Genomic DNA, 26380 nt, shown 5'->3' with positions numbered 1-26380 from the left:
ACTTACTTAACAACCTTCTTCAGATATTTTGACACGTGCAGGTGCCAAGTGCTCTGTGTCATTACCTCCAGTGCAGTAGGCTTAAAGGCAGCAGGAACCCTTATGACCTGACCTGACCTCCTGAGTAACTCAAGCTGTAGGGTTCATCTGGTGATTTCTCAGTCTGGTACAGTAGCGGTGCTTCAGCTGCAGCATGTTAGTGCTACAAGGCTGCAGTTACTGTGCTACAGGACAGTTGCTGCTTCTGGATGCAAAAGACTCCTTATGATGGAGCATTTACCATACCCCAGTAATGAGTTCTGGTGACTCATTGTTGCATCCAAAATATATCTTATTTCCACCATCCCCAGAAGTACAAATGTGGGAATAGAACTGCTGACTATGTCCATCAAACTGTGCAATACCAAAATACATCACTATAGCTTAAAACACTGGTTTTCAGAAAATTTGCTGCCTAGGTCTACATTGCAGACAAGACATAAAGTGTATTACCTTACCAAATCATTGAAATGTGTGAACAATCAAAACAGAAATTAAATATAACACACATCCCGATTGCAATCGTAATACTGAGAAGTGCTAGCCATTATCCTAAATTTAAAATTCACTGTAGAAAACCTAGATTTTTATAGAGAAAATATTTTAATTTCTATCCCCATGGCTGCTTGGGCTGTTAATTGAATGATTGAACTTGACTTTTGTGCTTCAGGTTCTTTAAAGCACCACTCTGGCTGTGCAAATGGATATAAATTACGTCAGTGTTTAGAGACAATGAAAGTCGGGATCCCTTGAGTGTCCTATCAGCTGTGTAGGATATTACCTCATCTGCTGGGTCAACAATGAGAACTTGCTCTTCTGTTATGTTTTTTTCATTCATTTATGGAGCTGCTTGTTTTAGCTTGATTCTTTGTAACTTTCCCTATTTAAGGCTTATTCCCAGCCATTCCAGTCTATGATTGCATTTTTGTTGTTATACTCTTGCATTATAGTTATATATGTGTGGTATATATGAATGTAAAATTACATCGTTTGGCACTTTGGAAGTAACTGACAATATTGTATCTACCAATGAAATCTCTGTTGAAAACTCTCTGTGTTACGGCTTGGTATTTCTCCATGTGTACATGTGCTTCTGGTTAGAAATTAGACTTTTTTTATCTGACTCTAAGGTGTGACCTTTAGCATTAGAGGTCTGTCCTTCATATCAACCAAATCTACAGGCCTCAGCTAAAACCTCTCTTTCTGTCTGTCTACCTGTGTGTGTCTTCATTTTGGAATACCTTTTTGTGCATGACAGCAGAAAGAAAGGGAGGAGTGCTGAGTGCTGGCTGCCTGAAATCTTGCATCCTGCTATGCGATGCTCTTGGAAAGGGTACCTCTTCACCTTTTACTGACCCAGTATATGAAACTCCATGGATCTATTCCCTGGGCCACTCGGTGGGAAAAGGCAGAGGGCTGCTTGTGGAGAAGTTAACTGTACAACGAGGTAGTGGATGTGACTGTGTGTGATATTTGTGAAAGGGAGGAGAGGTGGGAGTCACACTGTGACTGTGGCGGGAGTCACGCTGCAGCTTCTCTCTCTCTTTTAACAACCTGTGTGCTTATCAGGCAGGCACACTTGGGATAAAAAGTCCTAAAGCAGGAGAGAATGACTAACTTGTATATTGGTGGCACAGTAGTGGGGGAACGTGATGCTGGGGATGAGTCTCATTCATAATAGCTGAGGCTTGAGAGGTCTGAGAGTGTTTCGTCTCAACGCCTGGATGACCTGACAGAGTACGGCTCCTACTCTGAAGCACATGGGTTTTGTTCTTGTTCTGTTGTGGGATGAGACCTCCAGGTATGCAGTGAGCTCATAGCTCTGTGGAGAGTCCTGTACATTCCATGCAAGTTACTGCAAGTTCAATGGAGCTGTAGCATTTCTTTGATGTAGTGAATTTGGATGTCTGAATTTTAAGTACGAGTGGGAGAAGTGATTTAAACAAAATACTGTAGCCTGTGACCCACTGCTTTGCCAAACTCGATGTGAAAGACTTGCCCATTTTGAATTCTGATGTGGAATCATTGCTAATTTATCTTTAGCGTGGTGTTGTAGAACAACCTCCTCTTCACTTCACTGCAATATTTGGAGTGCAGTATCTGCCAGTCAGTTGTATCTACAAGTATTCTCTTCAGGCTTAATGAAACCTTGGTGAAATTTTTCACTGCTTAAATGGAAGCTTTGCAACTAGACTTTGTTATGAACAAAAAATGCAGGCCACTAATTCATTAATATCCATAAACTTTTCAGCTGAGTCTTGATTTAATTTATGAAAGATTATGAATGTCACAGGCTTCCAAGATTTTTGTACAAAACCTCAATGAAACTCAATAGTTCTGGTAAGGTTTCACTTTGGAATTTAACTCTGAAATGAACCAATGTGATTTTGAAGGGAAAGAAAAGAAGATATTACATGTGTGAACTTCTATACAGGAAGACTGATCCCTATTATCAGACTCTTTAGGCAGTTTTATGTAGTGCTGTTACTCTGCTAGATGTCCGAGGGGCTGAGGGAGTACCAGTCTTGTGCTGGAGCCTTATCTTTATTTCCAGGTTGCCTTTTTTGTTGTCAAAGCCCGCAGATCTTTCACGCCGGCTCAAGGAGGACCATTACCTTTCCTAGGTTTTTACCATCCTCCCCACAAGAGGCTTCTGATTTAGCAAACTTATTAGGGGCATCCAGGCTATCTCTACACTAGCCTTTAACAAGGATGACAGCCCAACTGACCTTATTTCACACCGAACAAGTGGTGTTAATCCGGGCAACAAACACAGGTGATAACAGAGGTAAAGTTTGGTGGTATCAGCAATGTTTTTGATAGGACATAGCGCAAGAGCCCTTCTCTTCACCTCCTCTTTTGCTTGCTCTTAGCCTCTGCCCTCAAAACAAGTGCAATTTGTCTTTGGTGAAGCTGCTTCTAGAAAGAACTCTTCTCAGTGTGACAGCATGAGACAGGTCGGAAATGTGGCTTCCAGCTCTGGCTTCCAGGCTAGATTATGACCATTACAGCTATTGTGGTTGCAGGATGCTAGGGCCACTGCACATGCCATGGCTTGTATGCCCAGGTGCTCTTCTGCCTTGGCATGTTATGTTTTGGCAAATAGCTTCCTTCTGTGGGTGGGCATGCAAAGGACTCCTGGTACAGTTAAACCAGCTATAGCTTTTGACTAAATACCTTGGAGATGTACCAGACGGGTAAGCTTTGTTATGGGTGTTTTACATATAGTAGGCCAACTTGTCTGTGTTGGTGGTAAAAACAATGAAGGTAAATACCCAAATGTGCCATGCCTTGCTAAAGCAAAGGAGAAGCTGAGTAAAAAAGTTGAGAAAATGTAGGCTATGGCAATCCAAGACAGTCACGTTTGTTCCTGGCGAAAAGAGTACAGATCTATGTTGAGGGGCATGAAAATATCATTAGGAGTAGAAGAGGGATGCCGTTAAAAAGAATCTATTTAATCTACTTGTTCTCTGCATATTCTGAAGTCATTACACTCTTATTTACTGGAAAAAGGCACAGTATTGTTGTTAACTCAGTTGTTAGAGTGGAATGGTCTAATAGTCTTGTTTCTAGGTATCATGAATGACATAGTCAGGAGACCAGCACAAAAATGGAAGATCTAACTGGTGCACTTGTGCAGAATCTTTACTAGTGATGGTAAAAATACAAAAAGAGAAAAGAACCTAATCAGACTTTCCAATCACAGGTCATATTTTGAGAGATTATATCCCTAGGGGAAAAAGCATCTTTTTTTCTCTTAAATGTGACATTTTTTAGCTGGATACAATTGAGAAGGAATGGAATGTACAACATTCACAATGTCCTTTTACAATAATTTTTTTCTAAGTCTGCCCTTTAAAGGCTATCCAGACACGAGTGGAGACCAACACCACTTGAATATCTCTCTTTAACTGACTGAGAGCGCTCTAAAAATAAACAGAGAGATACTGTGGGAAGATGAAACTAGAGGACACAGTTACATGTCTTACCAAAAGCCAACAACCAGCCTGTGCTGTCTTTTTCCATGGGATTCCTCATGCGAATAAAGCAAGCTAAAGGAAAAGTGAGAAGATTAAGTTTGGGGAGTATCAAAATCAGACAAGTCAGTTTTCAAAGGGTGGAAGATCATGGCAGTTCTTGTATGACTTCTGTCTTTGTAAAAGTATGAAAACTAAAGCAGTACAATGAGTATAAGAGGCAGAGTGGAGAGGTTTTCTTAGCCAGAGAAACAAGTCTGGCAAGGATATGTGTTTAAAAATGCTGTATGGAAGCTATGGTCATCCGACATGTTTGAATGTTGGTGTTATATGCTAGCAAGTACTGAGAGTGGGCTCAGCATGAGGCTAGTTAATGACCTGTCATCCCTACTGGGGACCCAGAAGTTCTCCACTGATAAACTCCAAGTCCTTTGGCCTTTTACTGCTGTCCTCTTCCTAGTCACAAGGTTCAAATGTTTACTGTTAGGAAACTTCTCTCCCCAGCCTAGTTTTTGAAAGGGGCTGAAGCAGGCCCCAAAAACTAAGTGGAGGGAAGGCCCTCCAGACCTTGAGTAGCTTGCTGATCTGTAGTGCTTAGCATTTGGGGTAATCAATCCAGTGCATTCTTGTTATGTTAATAGCTTCCTGCTGAGTTGAGTCATCTTGACGTTCATTAGTTTGCCCTGGATTTGCTTTTTGTTTGGAGTAGCTTTTAGTGAAAAATAAAGTTAGTTTTAGTTTAATAGAGAGCTGAAAAACTATCCGTCGGGCCTGACAATATCTTGGGGGGGGGGGGAAGAGAGAGAAAAAATAATAATAAAAAAAAGAGTAATATGCTGTCTTAGTGGCTGCTCTGGTTTCCATGGTGTTCAGCTGGTAGAAGAGAGTTGCAGTTTTAATAAACTTTAGAGATTGTCTTCTCCGAATTGCAACCTCTAATGGAGGACAATGCATCATTCTTTTTACCTCTTCGCTCAGTGAATGTAATTATACCTCTAAGAGACTTTTTTTTTGTCCTGACCAAGCGGAATGGAAAGTAGAACGTGAATGACATCAACAAGGCGTGCCGAAAATGGGCCATCAAGAACACAGGGGTTGTATTCGCTCAGAGCGACGGGGTAGTCCAGGTGTGAAAAAGCATTACGTGCTGTCTCGGAGGCACACAGTTCGCTATGACTGTAGTTCTTCAGGTCTCCCCCGACCCGAAGGGACCTCGGCCAGTCCCGGGGCCGTGCCCGCGGGGCTGGGGCGGCGCGGGGGGAGCTGGCCAGGGTGCTGAGCCGCGGGCGGGCCGGGGCCTGCCCCGCCGGGACCCCCGCTGCCGTCCCCGGAGCGCCCCGGCGAGCTCCGCTGGGAGACTGCCCGGCTGGGCCGGGGCCCCGGAGCGCCTCAGCAGCGCCGTAGGCTGACCGGTTTTCACGGGTGACCCTGCCTGGAGCAGGGAGGTGGCCTAGATCGCCTGAATTGTGCGGTGCTAAAACCAAGGGAAGCACCGGGTCGGTGAAAAAAGGCGTGCCTCTGCGTGAAATTAATTTTGTTCTGTGGTGCCTTTCGGTAGGCTTGCAGTTGCCTCAGTCTGAGCAATTTGACTGGACTTCAGATCCTCAGATTCTGATGTGTACGCTGCACTGCGGAGAGGGACTTCGGTCTTAGGCTGGGTTTGGTCCCTGAAGCCTAGCCTCCCTGTTTTGCTGTGTTCTCAGTAGAGCAGCTAGCCCCAAACGAACTTTTGTGTAGGCCGGCAACAAACAACATTTTCTGTTTGCTTTTTGGGGAACCTACACCCTTCTATAATGAAATGACACTTTCTCCCATTTTAATCTTATGTTACTAAGTGTTTTATTATTGATATAGAAACATTCGCTGTTTATTCAAATCAGTTTATGATAAGTTATTCAAACAAGATCATGAGTTACTGTCATGCCTCTATGTGAAAATACATTTTAAGGAGTTTTGTTTTCATTACTGGAAAAAGTAAATAGCTTATGGAAATGTCATTGATTCTGTAACTGTAGCAGCTTTTCCCCTCTGCCTCCCTGGATTTCTAAACTTCTGTTTTCATAACCTTTAGACATGACATTACGTGGTGCTGCACTTTCCTCTAATTGCTTCCTTGTTTGGTAAACATTCCTTTTTAAACAATTTGGTAGTCACTCATTATATGTAAATCCTATTATGCTGCTAACCACCTTTTTTACTTTTCAGCAAGGTCCTTTAACCTTGGCTCTACATTTCTGCAGAAGGACTGCCCTAAAGGAACATAGTACTCTAAATGAAGACCTATACCCTTGTTTTACGTGCAATCCTTAAAACCCCTTGTGTTGTTTTCTTTTCTTTGCATACTATTATTTGCTTTTCAACTCTTACGCGTCAGCTTTTCCTGTGTTGTTAGTTACATGAGCCAACTCACATGCCATCTAGGTTTGTGGATGAAAGATAGGCTTAAGATGTAAGATACAGATTGTTGCAGGCTCCTGACCTGGCCCACATATAATGGCTCTTTGGAGCTGGGTACATTTATTGATTCCTCAAACTGTTTCTTATTTCTTAGTTTATCTTATGTATTTGGTTTGACTGTGTGCTATTGGAAGGGAAAAAACGTGGTTTCTCGCTTCTTGGGATTCATGCCATTGTTTCATCCAATTCAGTAGTGTATTTAAATGAACCCACTGTATCTGTAAGATGATATTACATGTTGATTTTTTTTTTTTTAATGTTTCTGGGCAGCCCAATATCATAAGGCTTTTTCATCCAATCACTACCGATAAACTATTCTAAACACCTAGAAACACTAGAGCCCCTAAAATGTTTCCTAGCTAACCTTTCTGTGTTGTGGTTCCCTTTGCTGTTTACATTTACCTAATTGGAATCAGAAGGAATTATTTGGTTTTTAGCATAAGAAAGATCAGTAAATAAAGCTGCATCTATATTGTAAAATTTGGAATTTTCAAAGTCTAAAATTTGTCTTAAAATAGTTAGATATTTCCTCCTTATCTGTAAGTGGAGCTTTCTTAAGGGGCTTAATTTTTCTCATTAATAGAGAAGGCAAAAAAAAATCTTGAAGTATTAAAAAAAGTCAGCAGTCCTTCCATGCTGCCAGAAACCACTCTCAGTGTTTAAACTCCACTCAAACTCTAATTGCAAATTTCCTAGAGAGATCAATCCTTGCTAGTTGTCTTTGATGTCTTTTTAACTAGTGATTCTCAATAGATGTCATTGATTCTTCTGAACTGTTTAGAGGCAAAGCAAAGGCAAGAAACATTTTTTTATTAGTGGATCTTTTCTTTGTAGAAGCTTATTGTTTAATATACTAGCTAAATGGAAGTGTATTGCTTTTAAGACAGCCTAAAAAAATAAAAGTCAAAGCTTTAAACTTAAGTATCTATCACATGATAACTAAATCCATATTTTGATGCCTGTATAAGTTGATTGATTTCCTTTGCTGCAGCTCCTTATTCATATCAGTGGGATCAGAGGACCCTCAGGAATTCAGAGAGCCATTCCTTTGTTTAAGTGTTATTGTCTTCTATACAAGTAGAATTTGAAGCCCTTTGTATTTTTTATGAGCTGAAACTAACCTTATTTATTGCACATACCGTGTGCTACTAATAAGATATTAGAGAACTTTGTGTTTCTATAACTGGATGAGCTTTTCAGTAAATCAGCCGCATATGTGCAGATGGGTCTCCTGACATCCTCTTCAGAGCCCTCCTGCATGCTGTCTTTCCTACCCCCACCCATGTTCAATGCAGGCTATTGTTGCATTTCACAATTATTTGTATTCTGCTCATGCGACTGTAGAAACATTCATCCTGCATCAGTTCTGCAGGGTTAGGATTGATCTTAAAATGCTTAGGAACTGTGTGTTTGATTGTGGATTGGTCCTGGCAATAACCTTGCACATACATGAAACGCTGTTGAGAAATCCTTTGTAAAGCTGGGAAAATGAGTGAGTAGTACCTCTTACTGAACAATAATTCGTCTTGCAAACTTTCCAAATATTTTCCTATCTTTGCTGACTGTGTATTGTCCCATGCTCTCACAAGAGAATAATTCAACATGAGAGTACATTGTCTACTTATTCCTACACCAGGCATAAGCAAACAGATACCCTGCAATTTTCCCTATTCTGTTTTGGTTTCAGCTTGTTACTGTTATTCCATCCTGAAATTGCTGAGGGAGAAAGTACAGTCAGAATTGGAGGACTTTGTCACTGGGCAATCATATTATTTGTTTTCTGTCTACATTTCTCTAACTGGAATATAACAGTTATTTACTTTAACAAAAACTTATGTGCATAAAAGTTAAAATGTGCCTATACACAGTAACTTCCTCAGCTAGGAAATTGTATACTGCAATTCAGGAAATTAATTAAAAAGTTTATACTGCATTTTCCCAGGCCTGAAGAATAACTCATTAAACTCTCATAAAATAGTAACTACTCCTGCTGTTTAATAGACATGCATGACATTAAAAAAAGTAGTTTTTCCCCATGAAGTGATGATTTGTGCTTACCCTTGTTTCCATGAAACATCTAGTCAAAACTCAAAAACATTTCAATGCACTTTTTTTGACATAAGCTTAGAGCATTGTATCAATGCAGCCCTGGCATATACAGTTTGATATACTTAGCTTTCTCTCTTCTGCTCAGACTTGGAGCAGATTAAGAAAGGAACAGGGAAAAAGTGGAGGATGGGCAAACAATTCAAAAGCAGCATCTGAAAGTTAGGTCTCTAAGCCCAAAAGATAAGGGGTTGCTGTTAAGCATTCAGCACAGTGCAGTATTAAATAACCACTGGGGTACCTGCTGTGTCTGCATGTCTTTCTGCCATAGAGTGCCAGTTAACTGGGAGGTGAATTGCTGCCTGGTGCGTAAATGCTGTACAGTTTGAGCATGTAAGTCTGAGTCAGTTGAAATCTAAGTGGGAGGGTGTTGTGTACCTACCTCCGGAGGTGCTGGCAAAGCAGAGCAGGGCTGAGAATCCCACACAATGGATAGTGTTTTCCTCTAAGCTTGTCGTAGCATCTGGTGATGTCAGGTGGCCAGGTAAAAGGAAGGATCTGCTGAATGTTTCTGTGGCTGTTGGCAGAGCTTAGTGATTTGACCTATGAATCAAAGCTTATCCTTCTTACCACACAGAACTAAAAAAAGAAAAAAAATCAAGTGAGTTATTCAAGTGTACGAGAAGGTGGATAGGGGAGCCAACAGTGGCAGTTATTTACAAATTCTGGTCAAGCTGTTTCTCAAGGAACATGTGCATTATTTTTCCATCCCTACAGTTTACGTGGGACTGGGTTGCTCCACGGAACATTTAAATGCAGCTATTTGGAAGGAAGCTCAAGTCCTTCCTGAGGCCTCCCTGTTGTGGAAATGTTAAGAGGTATAACACCTTCCAGAATAAGAGACACCCTCCCTACCCCCAGTAGGCTGAGTTTCTTTTTTTCCTTTTTATAGTTTTTAATCCAAAGTTTTGGGGTCCTAGTGCATTGAAAGTCATAAACTTTGGATCCAGAAATCTTCCAGAACTTTGGAATTTCCCACCCTTTAATGTTTCTTTGTCTTATAAAGAACTCCCTTCACATTCCCAGAGCATTCACTGTTTGAAATACTGTTTATGATATACCATCAATAGCCTGTTTTCTAAAATAAACCGTTACAATCTCCAAATGTGGTTTTTTTGTTTTGTTTTGTTTTTAAATAATCCCTACACTGTGCTAACCTGGCTATAAGAAGGCTGATTCCATTGAACTAAATGCCACAGTAGCAATTTGAAATGTTCTTTTAATTCACGGCAAGTACTCACTTGCAATGACTTCATGCTGGGTGGAAAGCTATTAGAGAGCACACCGTTCTGAAGTTCCTACTTAAAGTACAGCTTGAACTAAAAGTGACTGCCAGCTAGTTCCTGGTACTCTGCATTTTTTGTGAATATGCAGGTATGTTGCAAAGTGTTCTTTCTTTTGTGTGTGGTTGCTCTGCAGTTAATATCCCATGTATCCTTTTGGATAGAAGAGGGTTTCCTGCAGCCGCAGAGCAATGTGTTCAGTCTCCTAAGCGGTCTTTTGCCGTCCCATGTCCCCGTATAAATACTTCATGAGATAGCTTCCATGAGCTTGAATGTTTAATTCCACTTCAATCCTTGATAAAGACACTGCTGTCATGACTGAGACATGCTTGCATGGTGCTACAGAGAAGCTTGCCCCACCTGGACCACTTATCTTTTGTGCATGCAGTGAGCTTCAGGTTTCAAAATTTGTCAGTTGGCAGTGCCTCTGTGGAGCAAGGAAACTATTAAAAAAAAAAAGAAACTGAAGGAGGTAGCTGGAGGTTCATTTTAAGATCTCTTTCTTATCTCTTAGAGGGATTTCGTAGTCACTGTCACAGTTTCTTCCTGTCATAATTGCTTTGTAATCAAATATTGGGGTTTGGTGGTATCCGAGTCCAGAATTTGAAAAACCATGCTCAGCTTATTTATTGATATTCGTAATTATCATACACAAAAAGGACAGTGTGCTACATACGTGGGATCAGTCTGGCAGGGGCTCTATTCTGATCTGTTCCACAAAATAACTGTAAGTACGCTTATACCTATCCCTCTGCTTTGTGACAGCATTACCACAGAGGCAAAGTTTTCGGCTTGCTTCCTGCTTAACATTTCACACATTATTCCACATATTAGTGGAATATAGAGAATTTTGTATGAATTATAGCTAACACACAGATTTAGCAAGTCTCAGTGGAACATACATTATGATTCTGACAGATTTTGCACATACAAAATACAGCTTTCAACAGTTTCACTAATTTGCTTTTGTAATACAGCTTTGCATGAACACAAAATTATATGGCATTCAGTAAATCTGCCACTAAAGTATTGGTGTGGTTTCTTGATATGTTAAAATGCATGCATCTTCCAGCCCACAACATTCGCTCAAGATTTATGATATAGGTAAGATTTTCTCCCTTTCCAGCTCTCGGACACTTTCATTCTAATCCATGTTTCTTCTGTTTCTCTATACAGAAGTGGATTCTAAATTACTGTTAAAATTTTACATGCGTTTCAGACTTTGTACAGTTATTTCAATCAGTAACTACAAACAGAAAGGCCAGGCTGAAAATAGGTTTATAATATAAAAAGCCTGAAGTCATGAATTACTACATGCAAGACCTTTTAGATAACAGTGCACCCAATTTTAAAGGTAATCTTCCTGAAAAAGAAGTCCATCTTTTATTTTTCAAAATTTTCATCTTTCACTTGAAAACCCCCAAACCCTAACCTAAGCTTTTTTTTGGTGGAAACAGTTATTTTCCCAAGAAAATAATAATTACTTCTAAAGGATAGAAAGCAGAAGGTCAGTTGTCTCCCTGTAGTGGCATAGTGTAGGAGGTGGACAGAAAAGTCCTCTCTCTTTCAGGAGGAGCAGCTCCTCCTGACCTCCATGATGTTTATTACCTTACTGTCAATACTCACTCCTTGCTCTGGGCTCCTGTACCCCGGTCAGGGCAGGTTTGGAGCAGTTTGGTGGAGAGGAGTGAGTGAAATGCAGGGAACCAGAGCCACCCTCCACATTCCCCTATAGAGAATACGCCATCCCTGACACTGATGTTTTTTGGAGCCAGTTGCCGTCAAGCTGTCATGTCTTGACAGCTCTGTAGGAGGAACAAAAGGCCCATCAGACCGAAGATGATTTGTAAACAATGAAGGAGGAGCATTTGCCACCCTGCCATGTCTGACAGTGTAAAAAACCAAGACCACGTTACCTGTGGCTGACACGCAGAGAGCTATCCTTCAAAGTGTCAGCTGCATCCTTATGCAAAGGTGCAAGAAAATGTTTTATTAAGAGCTGAATTTGGCTTCTTGTTAACTCTCAGGGTTTTGCTGGCTTCTTAGGAAAATCAGTAGAACAACGCCCTTCTCATCAGGATGCTGCCTTCTCAAAAGGGACAGTAAAATCACAGCATCTCTTGCAAATTCAAAATGCTTATTTAAAAAACCATTTTATTCTAATTTGTGTTCTCAGTATTTTCAGTGTTTGTGACATCTTCGGCATTAAATCAGAGGCCGAATGCTGTAATTTTTCCTGTTTTCCCAGTAAGAACTTGGTTGCTGATTAAAGTCTTTGGCAGGGAGTGGGCAACAATTAATGCATTAACAACCTAACAATGAAATCAAAGTGAATTAGAGCAGCATTATCTCAAATAAATTATATTTTGTTAGTACTGTGTAATGTTCTTTTAACTGATGACAAGGATTTACTTCTACTTAGATGAATGATGAAACTAATCAGTGAATTGCTGGATAGACGCTTTGTTAAATTAGTCCCATCTTCAATTGGGAGTCTTTAATCTATTGTTTTGTGTGCTTATTTGTCATTGAATTCTCAGGGGGATATGCAGGTTCTTCTTTCATTTACATGAATATGAACTAGAACATCTTCATTGATTATCAGTGGAGTTTCATTGTTTTAGCCAGGGAAAATGAGACAACGGGCCTACCATCTTTGGTTTTGTTTGGAGATGCTTTTTAAAAACCACCTTACAAAATCCTTTTTAAAGTTATTTGAAGCTTACTTTTAAAGGGAATTTATCTCTCTTATTTCCAATATGCAAGGTGGTTTTAGTTAATAGTATTTGCAAATTCTGTGGTAATAATTGCTTAAAAATGGGGATGAGTTGGTCATGTGTTTTTAAATTTTCTCTATTACACTAGATCAAATGATGCTGCACTATTTTTGCTACTCTACCCACAAGACTCTGGCTGTTCATTAAAATTTTATGAACGAAGAAAATAACAAATGTGTTGACAATGAAAATAACACTTTCAGGAAGCTAATATTAATGGAAATGCTTTTGTTACAACTTTACAGTCCAAAGCTAGCATTTGTTAGGCCAGCTTACAACTGAGCTTTTTGTGAGCATTTAGCATAAGTGACAGCTGGGTTCCCACAACGTGAGAACTTTATATGCTGTTAACTATGAACTGACAATTTGCCTAGCAAAGAGTTATGCTGTGGGAGGTAAAGAAGGAAAGCATGAAAAGGTTTTTGTAAGTCCTGTGAAATGTATTTTGCCAGTAATAGAAACCTAGAAGCAAACTTGGGTTTACTATATCGTATTATCTCCAAATAGCACCATCACCTTAAAAATATAACACTCTTGATTCAAAATTGCCTTGTACTGAAACTACAAGTAATGCCCAAGTCTATTTTACAAAAAGGTAAAACCAGTTTAACCCTGGAGCAAATTGTAGCATTGTTCTAACCCCTTCAACCCCAACATAACATTAAAAAAAATCTGAAGGCAGATCACCCATACCATGAAGATAGCATAAGATCACTTGGCATGAGGAAACAAATCATTATTGGAGTCCATCTTTGATGTTTTTTACCCTTAGAGGAAAAATATAACTCCAGGTTTTGATAGTTAATTATTAAATTCAACTCCACAGTGCATACCGTGACATGCCAGCAGTAGGAACAGCTAGAGGATGCAGGGAAACATCTTGAAAGCCCAGGGGTGATGTGGAAAGCTAGTAACAAGCTGAGTAATTCTGCTGTGTTAGGGCTGGAACTACCTTTTGGTTAATTGTGTTGCCATTTTGCTTAAGCTGTTTCCACCTCCTATTTTGGTCAGCCCATAGGCAGGCATGAGTTGAATGCTTATGGGAAGTCACAGAAGGAAGCCCACAGCATTTTAGCTTTGAAGAGCCTCTAAGTGCCTTTATCTGTGCTATCTGTCCCATGAGCATCCTTTGGGTGTGGAGGGGAGGGAAGTGTGCCATCGCACTAACGTCCTGCAGCGGGTTGGGTATGCTGCTGCTAACTAGATTACAGGATGGTGATATCCTAACAATTTCAAAGCCGAAGGCCTGTTCCTTTGAAAGAGGGAAAAGATAAATGCCTTTTGTAGAGAGGAAAAGGAGCCATATGTTTCATAGTTGCTTATGGGTAACACTTGAGTTTAACACTTGCGTGATTCAGGTATGACCAGGCAGTTTGTTTGGACAGGGGCTCAGGGCAGAGTTCCTGAAAAGCCCCTGCAGTCTCAGCAACAATACAGATCTGTGATTTAAATGTTTGAAGAAAAGTCATGTGCAAGATAACAAATGCAGGTTTCTCCCAGGTCATCCTAAGCAGTTGCTCTTCATTAAGCTCAAAACAGCTGAAATCCCACCAAGCAGCAGGGACACTTAATCCTTAGGCCTTTACAACCCCCCCACCCCACCCCGTTATGGTACTGGAACTAGGTCTTTTGCATAATGTCTGTAGAAAGTTTGTAAGTATGGTCTTCTGGAAAATGCATCGGTTGAACATCTTAAGCTAAATGGTGGCATGTAGACTCTGTCCAATGTGTGTGCCATGTCCTGAATTTTAAGTACTTTGCTGGGGGAGGCAAAAGCTTCTGTGGGCTCTTGTGGGCATGGTGGCTTTTCACAGAGAACTGTGTTCAGTCTGGTTTTCCTCCTATGTCCATAGAGTGAGTGGATTTCTTCGCAGGTTAGGCAGAGGGACAACCACCATGGTGAGTCTATCTGCCCCTTCTACTTTCCTTTGGCTCCCTCAAATCACCCTGGCAGCCCTGATCTTGTTCTTTTGTTTGTTGGACTCTCTGAAAGACAAGAGTTTCAAAGCTTCACATGCTTTTGGAAACAAAAGTATGTATGCAAATGACAACTAATATTATCATCTTTGAGTATAACAGGATATAAGCCTCCCTTGAAGGACAGCAAGTCATCTCAAGCAGTATCAAAGGCTGTTTGCAACTCACAGAATTTTGAAGCAATCAGTAACTCCTAAATGTTTATTTTGTGGGTCTAAAGCCACTCAACGTGTGCTAAAGCCACAGAATTTATGTGACAGAGTGTCCACAACTGTTAAAAGCAAAAGTTAGTGGCTGCTGCCTTTGTCACAGCCTTGCCTTTGTATAACTAGCTGTCTTGGCAGAAGCTTTGATATATCTTGAATAAGAAAGGTACTGTTATTTGTAAAACATCTCTTCTACATTTCCTCTGATTCCCCTCCCTACCTCCCTGCCATGCCCCTCTTTACTGAGTATGTGAGCTCTCATTTGGTCAGGGTCACCTTAGAGATGAGATGTCCTTTGAATTTCAAGATACGCTCCTAGTTCGATAACTGTGTAAATTAAAAAATGTTCTTGAGAAGGCAGATGCAGGACGAGAATGCAGCTGCATACTTAGTATTGCTCTCCTGTGCTATCACTGGGTTCCTAACAGTGGCCAGGCCTCAGGAAAGTAAAATTTATTTTTCTGCTTTAGCATATCTTAATCCAGAGTTAGGATAAGAAAAATGCTTTAATGTTTTTTATTAGAAAGCAGGTTGTGGCTTTATCCTAGCTGAATGGCATCTAGTTTGCTGAGAAAAGAAGATAAAGCAAATAAATCTAAGGAAGGAAAGAAAGAAGACATTAGATATAAGTCCTAACAAGTATAGAGTTTGTGCTGTAACGCTGGGTCTGTTTCCTGGACCATGTACAGCGTCGCAATGCCTGGTGAATACATGCTGCAATGTTAGACATTGCTCTGTACATGCAAGTGAGGACAAGTGCTGCCACCGTTCTACCTTGTCCTCCTGGAGAGGAGAATTGTTTTGCGATGCATCCTGTCACCGTGGCATTTGCATTCTTGGAGGCACGTGCAGCAACTTCTGTTTCTGCTGCCAAGTCAGGTTTTGACAGGTTTGATAAATAAAAAAACCCTGCACAGTTTTTTGCATGAGGAGAATATTAACTCTTGTATTGCAGACAAATTCCATTCTATAACGAAATCACACTGCTTTAAATTCACATGTCTTTTCACCACCTTTTTTTTTTTTTTTTCTTTCTTAATATGCTGGGCTGTACTGATCCACTGTGTGCTGTTTAAATGACTGTCCTGACCTCACTAACGGTGAATGACTTGGGGCTGACAGGAAGATGTCCCACCCGTAGTTTTGAGAGTCTCTGGAATGAAGAAGACTATACAGATCTAATTTATTACTGTGTTTGATGCCTAGGATAGCATGACAATTTGACCTTGCACTTTCATGCCCTGCTAAGTGGCTACAAGAGCTCCTCAGTTAAAATGATCCCTTTCTAATTTTAATTTATGCTGTGTCTGGGCAGCTGAGTGTTTAAGGAGCTGTTGTCAAGCTCTAAATATCTTTGCCTAAGGCTTTGGAGTGACCCGTCCCAGCGACACAGCCATGGAGGGAGGCAGGGTGACTCCTGATTCCCAGCGCCGTTCTGTCATCACCTCGTTCCCTGTTCCTTCCTTCCTTCTTCCCCAGAGCTCTCTTTGTATATCAGCTCAGGAAGGTCACTTTCATGGATATTTTTTTTTTTTTTTTTTTGTCTCCCTGCTTGTCTTATTTCCCCTGTGTCCTTGCAGCTTGGCTAGAAGGCTCATTCTGACCTGACTGCCTGGCTTGGTCAGTATCTGCATAAGGACTTCAGGCAGTTTTGTTTTTTCAGAGATGTTGTTATCTTCTGTATCACATTTGCTGTGTCCTGGTTTGGGGAATGGGGATAAGAACTGTCCTATGTCTACTTACCAGCTAATTTCTGTACTTGTTTTTTTTTTTTTCCCCCTAGCTTTTAATTCACCCTGTTCTTTCGTCACTTTGAGCCCTGCCAGCTCCCCGGGTTCTCCAGGAGCGGCTGCTACAAAGATGTGTGTGTTCTCTTCTGTAAAACTGGTCCTTGTTTTGTGTTGCTAGGCTACTCCCTTCCAGCTGCCACTGAAGAAATGCTCCGTGGTGGGAAACGGTGGAATCCTGAAAAAGAGTGGCTGCGGCAAACAAATAGATCAAGCAGATTTTGTCATGCGGTAAGACAGAAACCTCAATGACACATTGTCTCCCCTTCCCCTGCTAAGTCTTGGACTTTTCAAAGCTATTCAGTTGAGATTAATCAATTATAATTTGCCTTGTTTCCCCAACCCCCACCACTTTGCAGGATGCTTTACACAAGTGATTTGGGTGAAAGTTGAGGAGAGGCAATAGAGTTTGGACTGGCTTCTGCAAATGGGTGTGTAGTGTAGGGGCAGTCTGTAGATGGATAGATTGAGGTTGTGACATTGTGCAGCATCACAGAGAGGGACTGAAGAGCTGCTTTTCTCTTTAATTATGCAATCTTAGGCAGGGTCTCATCCCGCAATGTGCTCTGTCCTTTGCAACTCTAAATGCCGTCATATGCAACCCACTGAACTCAAGATGAGTAGGTACTGATTTATGGGGCAAGTCTTAAGTAGTAAGTTGGAACAAGCTAAAATGTTGCTGTGTTTTTCTTCCCTCAAGATTGATTTCTGGCTGACTGTCTGAGGAAAGGCCAAACCTCCTTCCTTGATGCAAGGTTTTTGAGATTCCTCACATCTCCTTTCGCTCCAGCCTTCCTGAAGTTATAAGAACTTGTCAGGAGGAATGTTGAACCAGCTACTGCTTTTGTGATTGAATTTGGCACTTTCTAGGTCTGCATTCTTTAAGGAAGAAAGACAGAAATTAGTTCCTCCCTGTTAAACATGAGCAAGAAAAACATTGTGGGGGAGAAACCGGAGGAATGCTCCTAAAGAGATGAGAAATGAAGTTTCTTTGGGTTTTGAGGTGGATGCATAATGAACACCCACTTTAGCAAGTCTCCTTATTAGATCCTGATGGCTTATTATAAAGCCATACAAATTTGCTGCAAACCAAACTGTAATTTCTGGTTTGCATCTCAAAGACCAAAAATGCCTTCAATGTTAAAGCAAAGAAATACAACAAACTAAAGGCAAAAGGAAATGTATACTTAGAGCATTTGCAGAAGATGTAAGGCACAGGGGGAGAGAGGCAGTGTGCTGATTGCCATTACTGCAAAACTCCTTAGGTGTTCCACAGACTAAATATAAGAACCTGCAGGGTATATACTGTGGTAATATTATCTAGATGCAATGGGAAATTGAAATGCTGCAGGAGCAATCGGTTACAAAAACAATAGAAACTTTTTTGAAAAAAACAGCAGTTGTTATAGCTTGATCAGAAAAATCCTTTTCTCTCCAGGGAGGGTAAAGCAACCATTATCTGTACAGAAGTTATTTTGAATTGGAAATAAGTGATGGGGAGAATCCTGCAAAAATCCCAGTAGCTGCCTGCAGGCTGTATTGTATTAGTGATGTGCAGTCATATTTATGGAAAATGTTTCCGTTCTTTTGGGTTAGAAACTAATACACCACTGGGAGAAAATATTTTTATAGCAGGTGGAAGACAGGATTTAGTTGATATTTTCTAAATCTGATTTCTATAATCTAAGAGCTGAGAGAGAAAGAGCACAGTAGTGACTTGCATAACGTCTTTCTTTTCTTTTCTTTTTTTTTTTTTAAGAAATTTGTGTAATATCTTTAAAGTATTTCCGCAGTGTGAAGTGTCATGCCAGGTTTTTCCCTTGTTCTTTTCTTCCATTCACATGTTTTTTGATTTCACTTACGTATGTTTCCATAAGGTCTGTCATATGACTGCAGCCATCTTCTCTGATATATTGTAATCACTAAAGTTAATTAATGAGTTTAAACTCATCTCATTGCTGAGCATCTTCTACACACACAGTTGTACCAACATAGAGATTAAAAGAGCAGCAGTTTTCAGCCCCTAAGGCATAGCACACTGCATCTGCAATGAAAAAGGTGCATGGCATATGGTCTGCTTGTTTAGGTAGTGTGGTTATGATAGGCTCTTCTTCTGATACCTGGCTGGTTTTCAAGTTTGTAATCCTTATTTCTAAGGAAAAATTTTGATTTGCCCCCTCCCTTCCTGCTAATGCTTATTTTAAGACAGAAGTGTTGGGTACTAAACCCTAAGCAATGTTTTTGTCTGTATTTTGACAGAAGACACACATTTTCTTGGCATTAGATTTTGAAGAAATATTTCTACATCTCACAATTCTCCCTTTCCCCCAACCGCTTTCCATGGCTTTGCTGTGGTTTGTACATCTCCCAGAGAGAGGGTTTCTCTGTGTAAAATATCAGGGGATTGTGAGGAGTTCTCTGAGCTGTTTGCTGGTGAAGTGATTCCAAAACTAGAAGCAACTTGTCACTATTTCAAGTTGACTAGTGGCTGTCCTGGTTTGGGGAGGCCAGGCTGTTATCTTTTAATCACGCTGTGCCATGCCATCTGGCCATACCAGCCCAGGTGGAGCTGGGGAGGTTAAACGTGGTGGCACTTTGGGGCTTGTAGACAAGTCCGGAGAAACATGGCTTTCAGCTGCCTTATGCAATTATTGTCTTGACGTTGGCCAAGGTGCCACAAAGGAATAAAAATGAATGTCTGCAATTACATGTTAAATTCATATTAGTCCCTAGTGTTTAGTATATGTGCACATATAACATTCTAAAATAGCTAGATAGTCACATACATCTACCAAATGCACACGCATCAGCCAAGTTGCCTGGATTTTCTGCACCTGTGGGACATGGACTTCTGGCTGGGCCAAACCCAGAAGAGCCATTTCTGCCCACTGAGGGTTGAAGGATCCCTCTTATTTTACCCTTGCAGCTGTTTCTACCTATTGAGTTGGAAGGTCTCAGATGTGAAAAAGGCACACATGGACTGCTGTACCTGTTGATGATTTCCAACCCCCACCCCGCCAAAGGCTGGGTCTAAGTCATATTGGTCTTCTACATAGAAGGCCAATATGTTCCACTCTTCTAGTTAGGCTTGTGTCAAAAATGCTGGCCTGAAACGCTCTCCTGGTACTTCCTTCTTTCCTGCACATTCATGTACTTATTCCTCAGTACCAGGAGCAAGGGTAAGATAATTAAAAAGAAGTTTCTTAGGATGAGTCTTTTGTTTCTTGGTGCGTTCCTCACCTGCACAACACTCGGCACTCTGCTGACCTGTTCAAGAAAATAATCTGAAAGGCCAAGAAGTTTCTGTCAACCAACTGATTTCTTCCAGTTTCTTCTGCATACTCAGGCCATTTCTTAATATTTTATGTAGAACGAGGTGGGAGTGAGACTTGCTGATGAAAGGAATTAGATGTGTTTAAATAATGCATCTGGGACTGGCTTGTGAAAGAAATTTCATTATTGAGATGTTAAGATGATAAAAACTAGGGAGATATCTTTGTCCTTCATAGTGCTTTTAAATAAACTTCAACCAAAAATGGCTTCTTAAAAGCTTGCCCTATGAGTTTGTGTTTATTCAAATCGGAGAGCATTAAACTCTAATCTGCCAGAGGTCATTTGTGCCGCCTCTCTGCTCTGAGGCAAACCACCTATTTATCTTGCTTCACAGATATTTGTTTGACCTGCCATTGAAAACTGCTACTGAGAGGGTTTCTACAACCTCTCCAAATAGTATTAATCTGATTAATTTTTATCCTATCCAGTGCAGGTGCAGGAAGCAACCTATTGCTGCCTTTATGTATTTATTTATTTAATTTTATGTAAACCTTTTTCAATTTTTAAGGTTTTATCATTCTTTATGTCTGGGAATTAAGTTTCCCCTGTGCTTCTAGTCTTTCTTTTTTCTTTTTTTCCCTCAATGATTGCAATTTCTGAAACCTCTTATTTTGATTCCTCTTTTCTGGCTTCTTTTTAAGTTGTCTAGCTTATCTTAAATTGCGGTAGACCAAACTAGAAGCTGTTTCCTACCTGAGATCTCAATATGTTGTGCACATCTTAACAAATATAGTAATGAAAAGGAGAAAATGTTCCTGGAGATTTTATTTTTCTTGGTGAATGTGGCTGAATTCTGCTATGTTCCATATAGGTGGGACTTTGCTGTCCTTCTCCTTGGCATTTCCTGATGATGCGAATTTAAGAATATGGTTTTGAGAGCTGGTATTTGTATACAAATACATGCAAATTAGCACCACTGTGTTTTTTTCTTAGGGAATGTGGGATGTTTTGCATTAACCAACATCTCAGGGAGTGTATACCGTGTGCACACTAGTGCCCTCTTCAGGCACTGGTATTGCACAAAGCAGTAACACGTGGAGGTGCAGCCAGGAATTTGTGCAGCCTGGTTTGCTGCACTTTGCTGTCGCAAGCACCTAGATCCTTTCTCCGAATGCTGCAGAAGTCAGCAAAAATGCCAAAGGAGGCAGCGACTACTGTGGAAGCGAGGGCTTTCCTTGTGACGAGACTGACTTTCCCAGCGCGGCGGAAGCATATGGGACTCAAGGGTTTCATGACTGACCCTGGCTGCCTGGAAGACGCGTGCTGAAGTGGAGTGTGACAGAGAGTTTAATGGAGAAGACGGTGAGGAAAATGATGGAGCTCTTCACAGGTGTAAGACCAGCAGCAAAGGCACCCGTGTCTCCCTGGTACCGGGAGGAGAAGTCGTGAACATGAAACAACTCCTCTCTGTGCCGCTGGCCGCCCTCTTCCAGTGCTGGGCCCTCGTCCTCCGTGGGGGTGGGTGTCTGCAGAGCTGGAAGCAACCAGGGGCTGCTTGACGCTCTTCTTCAGGGTCAGCGTTTGCTGAGCGTGCGCTGTCGCTGGGAGCAGGAAGAGGCAGGGGCTGGCGCCCGAGCGTGCCCCTCGCCTTTCCTTACCTCGTGCGCTCTGCCTCTGTGCTGCGCTTTTTCAGCGTGCTGCAGAAAAACAATGATACCAGCACATGAAAATGGGGACGTCTTAAAAGTTGGAGGGCAAATTTGGCTATGGAAGAGCCCAAAACTTTTAAAAAAAACTCAACAAACCCCCAAACAACAACACAAAAACCTGAAAGTCTTGTTCTGAAAAAATTCCAAATTCAACTTTTCTTTGAGAATCTTGGTTTCATTTTTGCCCTTTAAGCATCAAAAATATTCTTCATATCTTTGATTAGAAAGTTGGATGAATTTGAAATGAAAAATACGGTTTTGACACCAATTTTTGGTGTAATTTCTATGTATTGAGTAGATTTCTCCTGACTGTAATTTCTTGAGCAGTGCATAGGCTCGGATGCTGTTGGAATATATTTTCATCTTTATCTACTGCACCTGCCTTCTCCTAGGTCTTTACTATGGAGCATTTAGGACTGTTCATTGTCTGGAAGTTTCTCTCTACTACTGTTTTTTTGAGTTTTGTCTCCGTGCTTTCCAAAGTAAATTTGCTCAGTCACCTTCTCTTTATTACATTATCACCCTACCCACCAGCACAAGACTGGGAGCAGAACTGAGATGCACATATTTAAATAGCCACTTAAAATTTTTCTCTGTGTTTTCTTAGTAAATTTTGTACGCTGAAGATACCCCACAGTGCAATATTAAAAATGCCAGTCACCCGTTGTTTGCAAGATGTGTGTAATGCTTGTAATACCACAGAGTGGTAACAGTCTGGAGCCTGATACTGCTAAACAAGACAACAGTGAAAAACAGAACTTTAAAAGAGTTTGGAAAAAAAAAGTCTTTGCTATAGATAGTAACAGCCTCTTCCACAGCCTTTCAGCCTGTCGGAAATGCCAAGTCTGTGTCTTTGTTTTTGCTTAGTAGTTACATAGGATCATCTCTGCAAAAAGTTTTATTTCTACATTTCCCCACAATCTGGTACAAAAATGCCCTATTGTGCTTATAGGTATGGTACAGTAGGGAAAATCTGTAGCTTGGTCTAGTATTTATACAGCACTTTTCCATTTTCTGACAGCTTGCCTTTTTTTTAAAAAAAAAAACCAAACCACCTGCAAACTTGCAGATTAAAAAAGACTGAGGTTGAAGCCTGTCAATCCTGAATGTCATTTAAAATCTTGACTGTCTTTCTGTGCACAGGTGCAACCTTCCTCCTCTATCCAGTGAATACAGCAAGGACGTTGGATCGAAAACCCAGCTGGTGACTGCAAATCCCAGTATAATTCAGAAAAGGTAGACAGCATGTTGTTCCTTCTCTGGATGGGGGAAACGAAAAGAAAAATGGTTCATCTGTGTTATAGACATTAGCACGTCAGAGTTATGTTCTTAGTGATCTTCTGATCCTGGTAAAGGATCTGGAAGAGATGAAATGGCCAATGGTTTGGTGTTAGGTGAAATAATCCAAGACTAAAACCCTGATCTTTTCACTGTAAGCAGGGAAACTAAGGGAAGCTGGCTTTTACAGAGTTCTTTCTTCTACCGTACTCCCCTCACTGCTTCCAGCTCCCTCCCTTTACCATGTGCTGGGCACGTGCCAGAGGTGCTTTGGCTGCTCCCAAGCCAGGCAAATACTGATGGGCGGCCCAAACTACTCTGCTGCAGCTGGGTGCTGCATCCCACAGTTAATGAAGATGCTAATTTGGGTTTCTCTTTGCTTCACCACTGATAACCTCTGGGTCCTTACTCTCTTCGTATTATTTGTTTGATATTGACTTACAGGCACAAAAGTGGTTAGGATGGAACTGATTGGCAGGCTGTGATCATACAAGCCTCACTTTCTTAGGAAACTGGGACAAATTTTTGTTGTTTATTAGAGTTGGTTGAAATTTTCCAAATGTCAGTAGCTGATGAGAGAGGGGAAGCAGGGGGGTTGGGGTGGGTGGGAAGTCAACGCCGTCTCTCTGATTTTGCCTTCCTGAATTTTAATTGCTATGTTATTTGTTTATCACCCAGAATGAGGTAGGCTGTTCTCAGGCAGAACAAGGTCTGGTAGTAACCTGCCATGTTCACTGAAAAACACAAAGAAAAGGCATAAACCAAGGGGATGAACAGGAAATGATTAGGCATAAAGAAATGTATAATGTGGCTACTGGGAGGTGAAGGATTGTGAAAGGAAGCAAAACAGGGAAATAAAATGAATAATAGAAAGCCAGGTGTTTTAGAAAGAAGAAAGGCATAGGCTTGGAAATGGATGTTTGATGGTATTTAAATGTAATATTTCCCCTCTCTATCAGGAATTGAAGGGTTCTCTAGTTTTGTGTGTGGAAAAGATGACAGTCTTTGACAGAGTAGAAAAGAGAGGGCGAGCAAGAGGGAAATGGAGTAGTAATCAGCTTCAAGAGCTGATTCCAGGAAGAGAATGTCTGAATGGGAGAAGGCACAGAAGTGCTTTTGGGATGAGATCAAAGCAAACCAAGCAGAATTGGCAGAGGTTGGCTCCAGGTGCCAGGCAAGAAGAGGGAGCTGCTCAGGGCAGTGGACCTGAAGATGGGGAATCTGAAAATCCTGTGGGACGTAGATCATTAATGAGGTTGATTTAAGAAGTGGGATGAAATGGCCAGAACATCCCATCAAGGAAAGAAGATCAGTTTGGCCATGGCATTTTGGATAAAATGCGGAGGAGCAGTATGAAACATGAAGTTTACAAAGGATTTTATGCTTGTCAAGCAGAGGATTATTAAACTCATGGATATTTATTTTGCACCCTCCGCTCCATCAAGGCCTAGTGTGGAAAGCTCACTGTACTTAATAATTTTGAACAGAAGAGCAAAAGGAAAAAGAGTTTTAGTGATGCTACAGGGGGACGATGGAGCTACACTAGAGAGACTGTGGAGTTATCCAGCAAGGAGGAAGGGAAGGAGTGAGCAGATGGTTGAAGAAGCAGATGGAGAGAGTAAGGCACTACTTTGTGAGAGGGGGATATCACAAGGAGGAGTGGAGGGGGAGGGAAATGGGAAAAGAGAAAGGGAGGAAGGAAAGGACGGGCAACAGGAAATGGGATTGTGTTCAGTTCTTGAAGTGAGTGGATGATAACGGCAATGCAAGACCTTTGATGAGAAAGTAATGTGGGCTGTGTATGCATGTGTATTGATTAGGAGGAGATATACAACCAGTAACTGTGAATGACAGAGAACAAATTAATAGCACTGAAAATTGGCAGAAACCTCCTCTGAGGCTTAGAGCTCTTGAGAGATCTGACACTTTGCTTCCTCTGCCTGATCAGGAAGAGATTTTTTTTTTTTTTTAAATAATATTTTACTGATGTTTCCTGTACGCTGCCCAAACTCGTTATTTTACCTCCTGCATGTTAAGTCCGAGTTGGAAAAAAAGATTAAATCTTGGAAGTTGAAATAGAAAAAAAGACTACTACTCTGTCAACAAATAATCAATTTCTATGGAAAGAAGCTTTTTAAGGAATTAAGACTGCTTATAAGTCCAGACTTTCATGAAATTCAAGGACGTTCAGGCTGGTGATGGATACATATCTGTTTCTAAGCTATATGTTAACTAGCTTCATATAATGGTATTATTCATTATCATTCTTCCCCTCTCCTTTTGTCCTTTAAATAGGTTGATATTGATGAGGCTTGACATCTCAATTATCTCTCAAGTATGTTGTGGCAGATTTAGTGAATTGGTCCTGCAACACCATTCATGGCTTCTAAAAGGTTTATCCTTACCAGATAATTTATGATGAGGCATGTTGGATAGAATCATAGAAAGGTTTGGGTTGGAAGGGACCTTAAAGATCATCTAGTTCCAACACCCCTGCCATGGGCAGGGACACTTTCCATTAGGCCAGGTTGCTCAAAGCCCCAGCCAACCTGGCCTTGAACACATCCAGGGACGTGGCAAAGTTTTCATACCAGGGATGTAGAGGCAATTTTCTGTGTTGTTCTAAAACCAGAATTATTTCCTTTAGAAAACTAAATTGTTGGCAGTAACTGTTGCAGAGTGATATCTGAGCTGTCACTGTTTCCCTCTAGACTTAGAGCCTTAGGATGGGACAGTCAAGACTTTAATCTGGGAGTACATTGACTTTAAAGGTACCTTGTAAACATTGCCTTTTGCAAAAGTTAGAGATCAAGTTCCTACTCTGTTTTCAGCAGGAAATGTGACTGTGCAGGTAGTACAGTTTTCACTTGTAAAGTATTGTGCTCAGTTCTCATTTGGGTTTGAAAAATGATGAGGAATTTCCTACCCTAACTTTGCTTCATAGAATACAGGAGTACTGACAATAGACGTATTATGACAGAAATTTCCCTGGCTGACTAAGAGGACTCTTGATGACTGCCCCAGTTTCTTTTTTTGTCTAAAACATTTCATGGGTATCTCCCTTCAATTAGTAGTGGAACTCAGAGTCCTTCAAGCCTGTGTACAACTCCTTTTTCCACTTTGTATTCAGAACTTACCTCTCTAGCAAACCTTGGTTTGAGGTTGCAATTGGGATTGAAATGTTGCATAAAGCTACTTCTTGGGCCACCGTGAGTTCTCCCACCCTCTACCCCCCAGTACTGTTGAAGGACTGCAAAAAGGTTGGTATCTTTGATGTTTCCAGTTCATGGCCCTGCCACCCTGGTCAGCTTGGCCTTGTCTGTAGGGAACCACTTTGTAGGCAGAAGATTTTTGTATATTTGTCCTGGGTTTTATTTTCTTTCCATGAGTAGCTGCTATAAGTCCCTGCTAGGAAAGAGGCAGTGCAGTAGCGAGACCTGTGATGTGCCTACAGCCGTTCTCAGACTCTGGGAAAAATCAACCACGTTATGTCATTTACAGTGATTGCTTC

The 26380-nt window shown here is 41.0% G+C and overlaps 1 protein-coding gene across 1 annotated transcript in view; it reads left to right on the top strand.

Moving 5' to 3' along the window:
• The window catches only part of ST8SIA1 (ST8 alpha-N-acetyl-neuraminide alpha-2,8-sialyltransferase 1), a 136702-nt gene that overhangs the window by 51498 nt on the left and 58824 nt on the right, over nucleotides 1–26380 (top strand). Inside the window, exons 3-4 of the mRNA XM_052789667.1 lie at nucleotides 16731–16840; nucleotides 22735–22827. Of these exons, the coding sequence (XP_052645627.1) occupies nucleotides 16731–16840; nucleotides 22735–22827 (203 nt within the window). The remainder of the gene's footprint in view (nucleotides 1–16730; nucleotides 16841–22734; nucleotides 22828–26380) is intronic.

This window comes from Harpia harpyja, chromosome 6 (genome assembly GCF_026419915.1).
Source record: "Harpia harpyja isolate bHarHar1 chromosome 6, bHarHar1 primary haplotype, whole genome shotgun sequence".
In the NCBI taxonomy this organism is placed as follows: Eukaryota; Metazoa; Chordata; class Aves; order Accipitriformes; family Accipitridae; genus Harpia; species Harpia harpyja.
The sequence above is the reverse complement of the archived record's forward strand: the minus strand, read 5'-3'. Positions and strand labels throughout refer to the sequence as shown.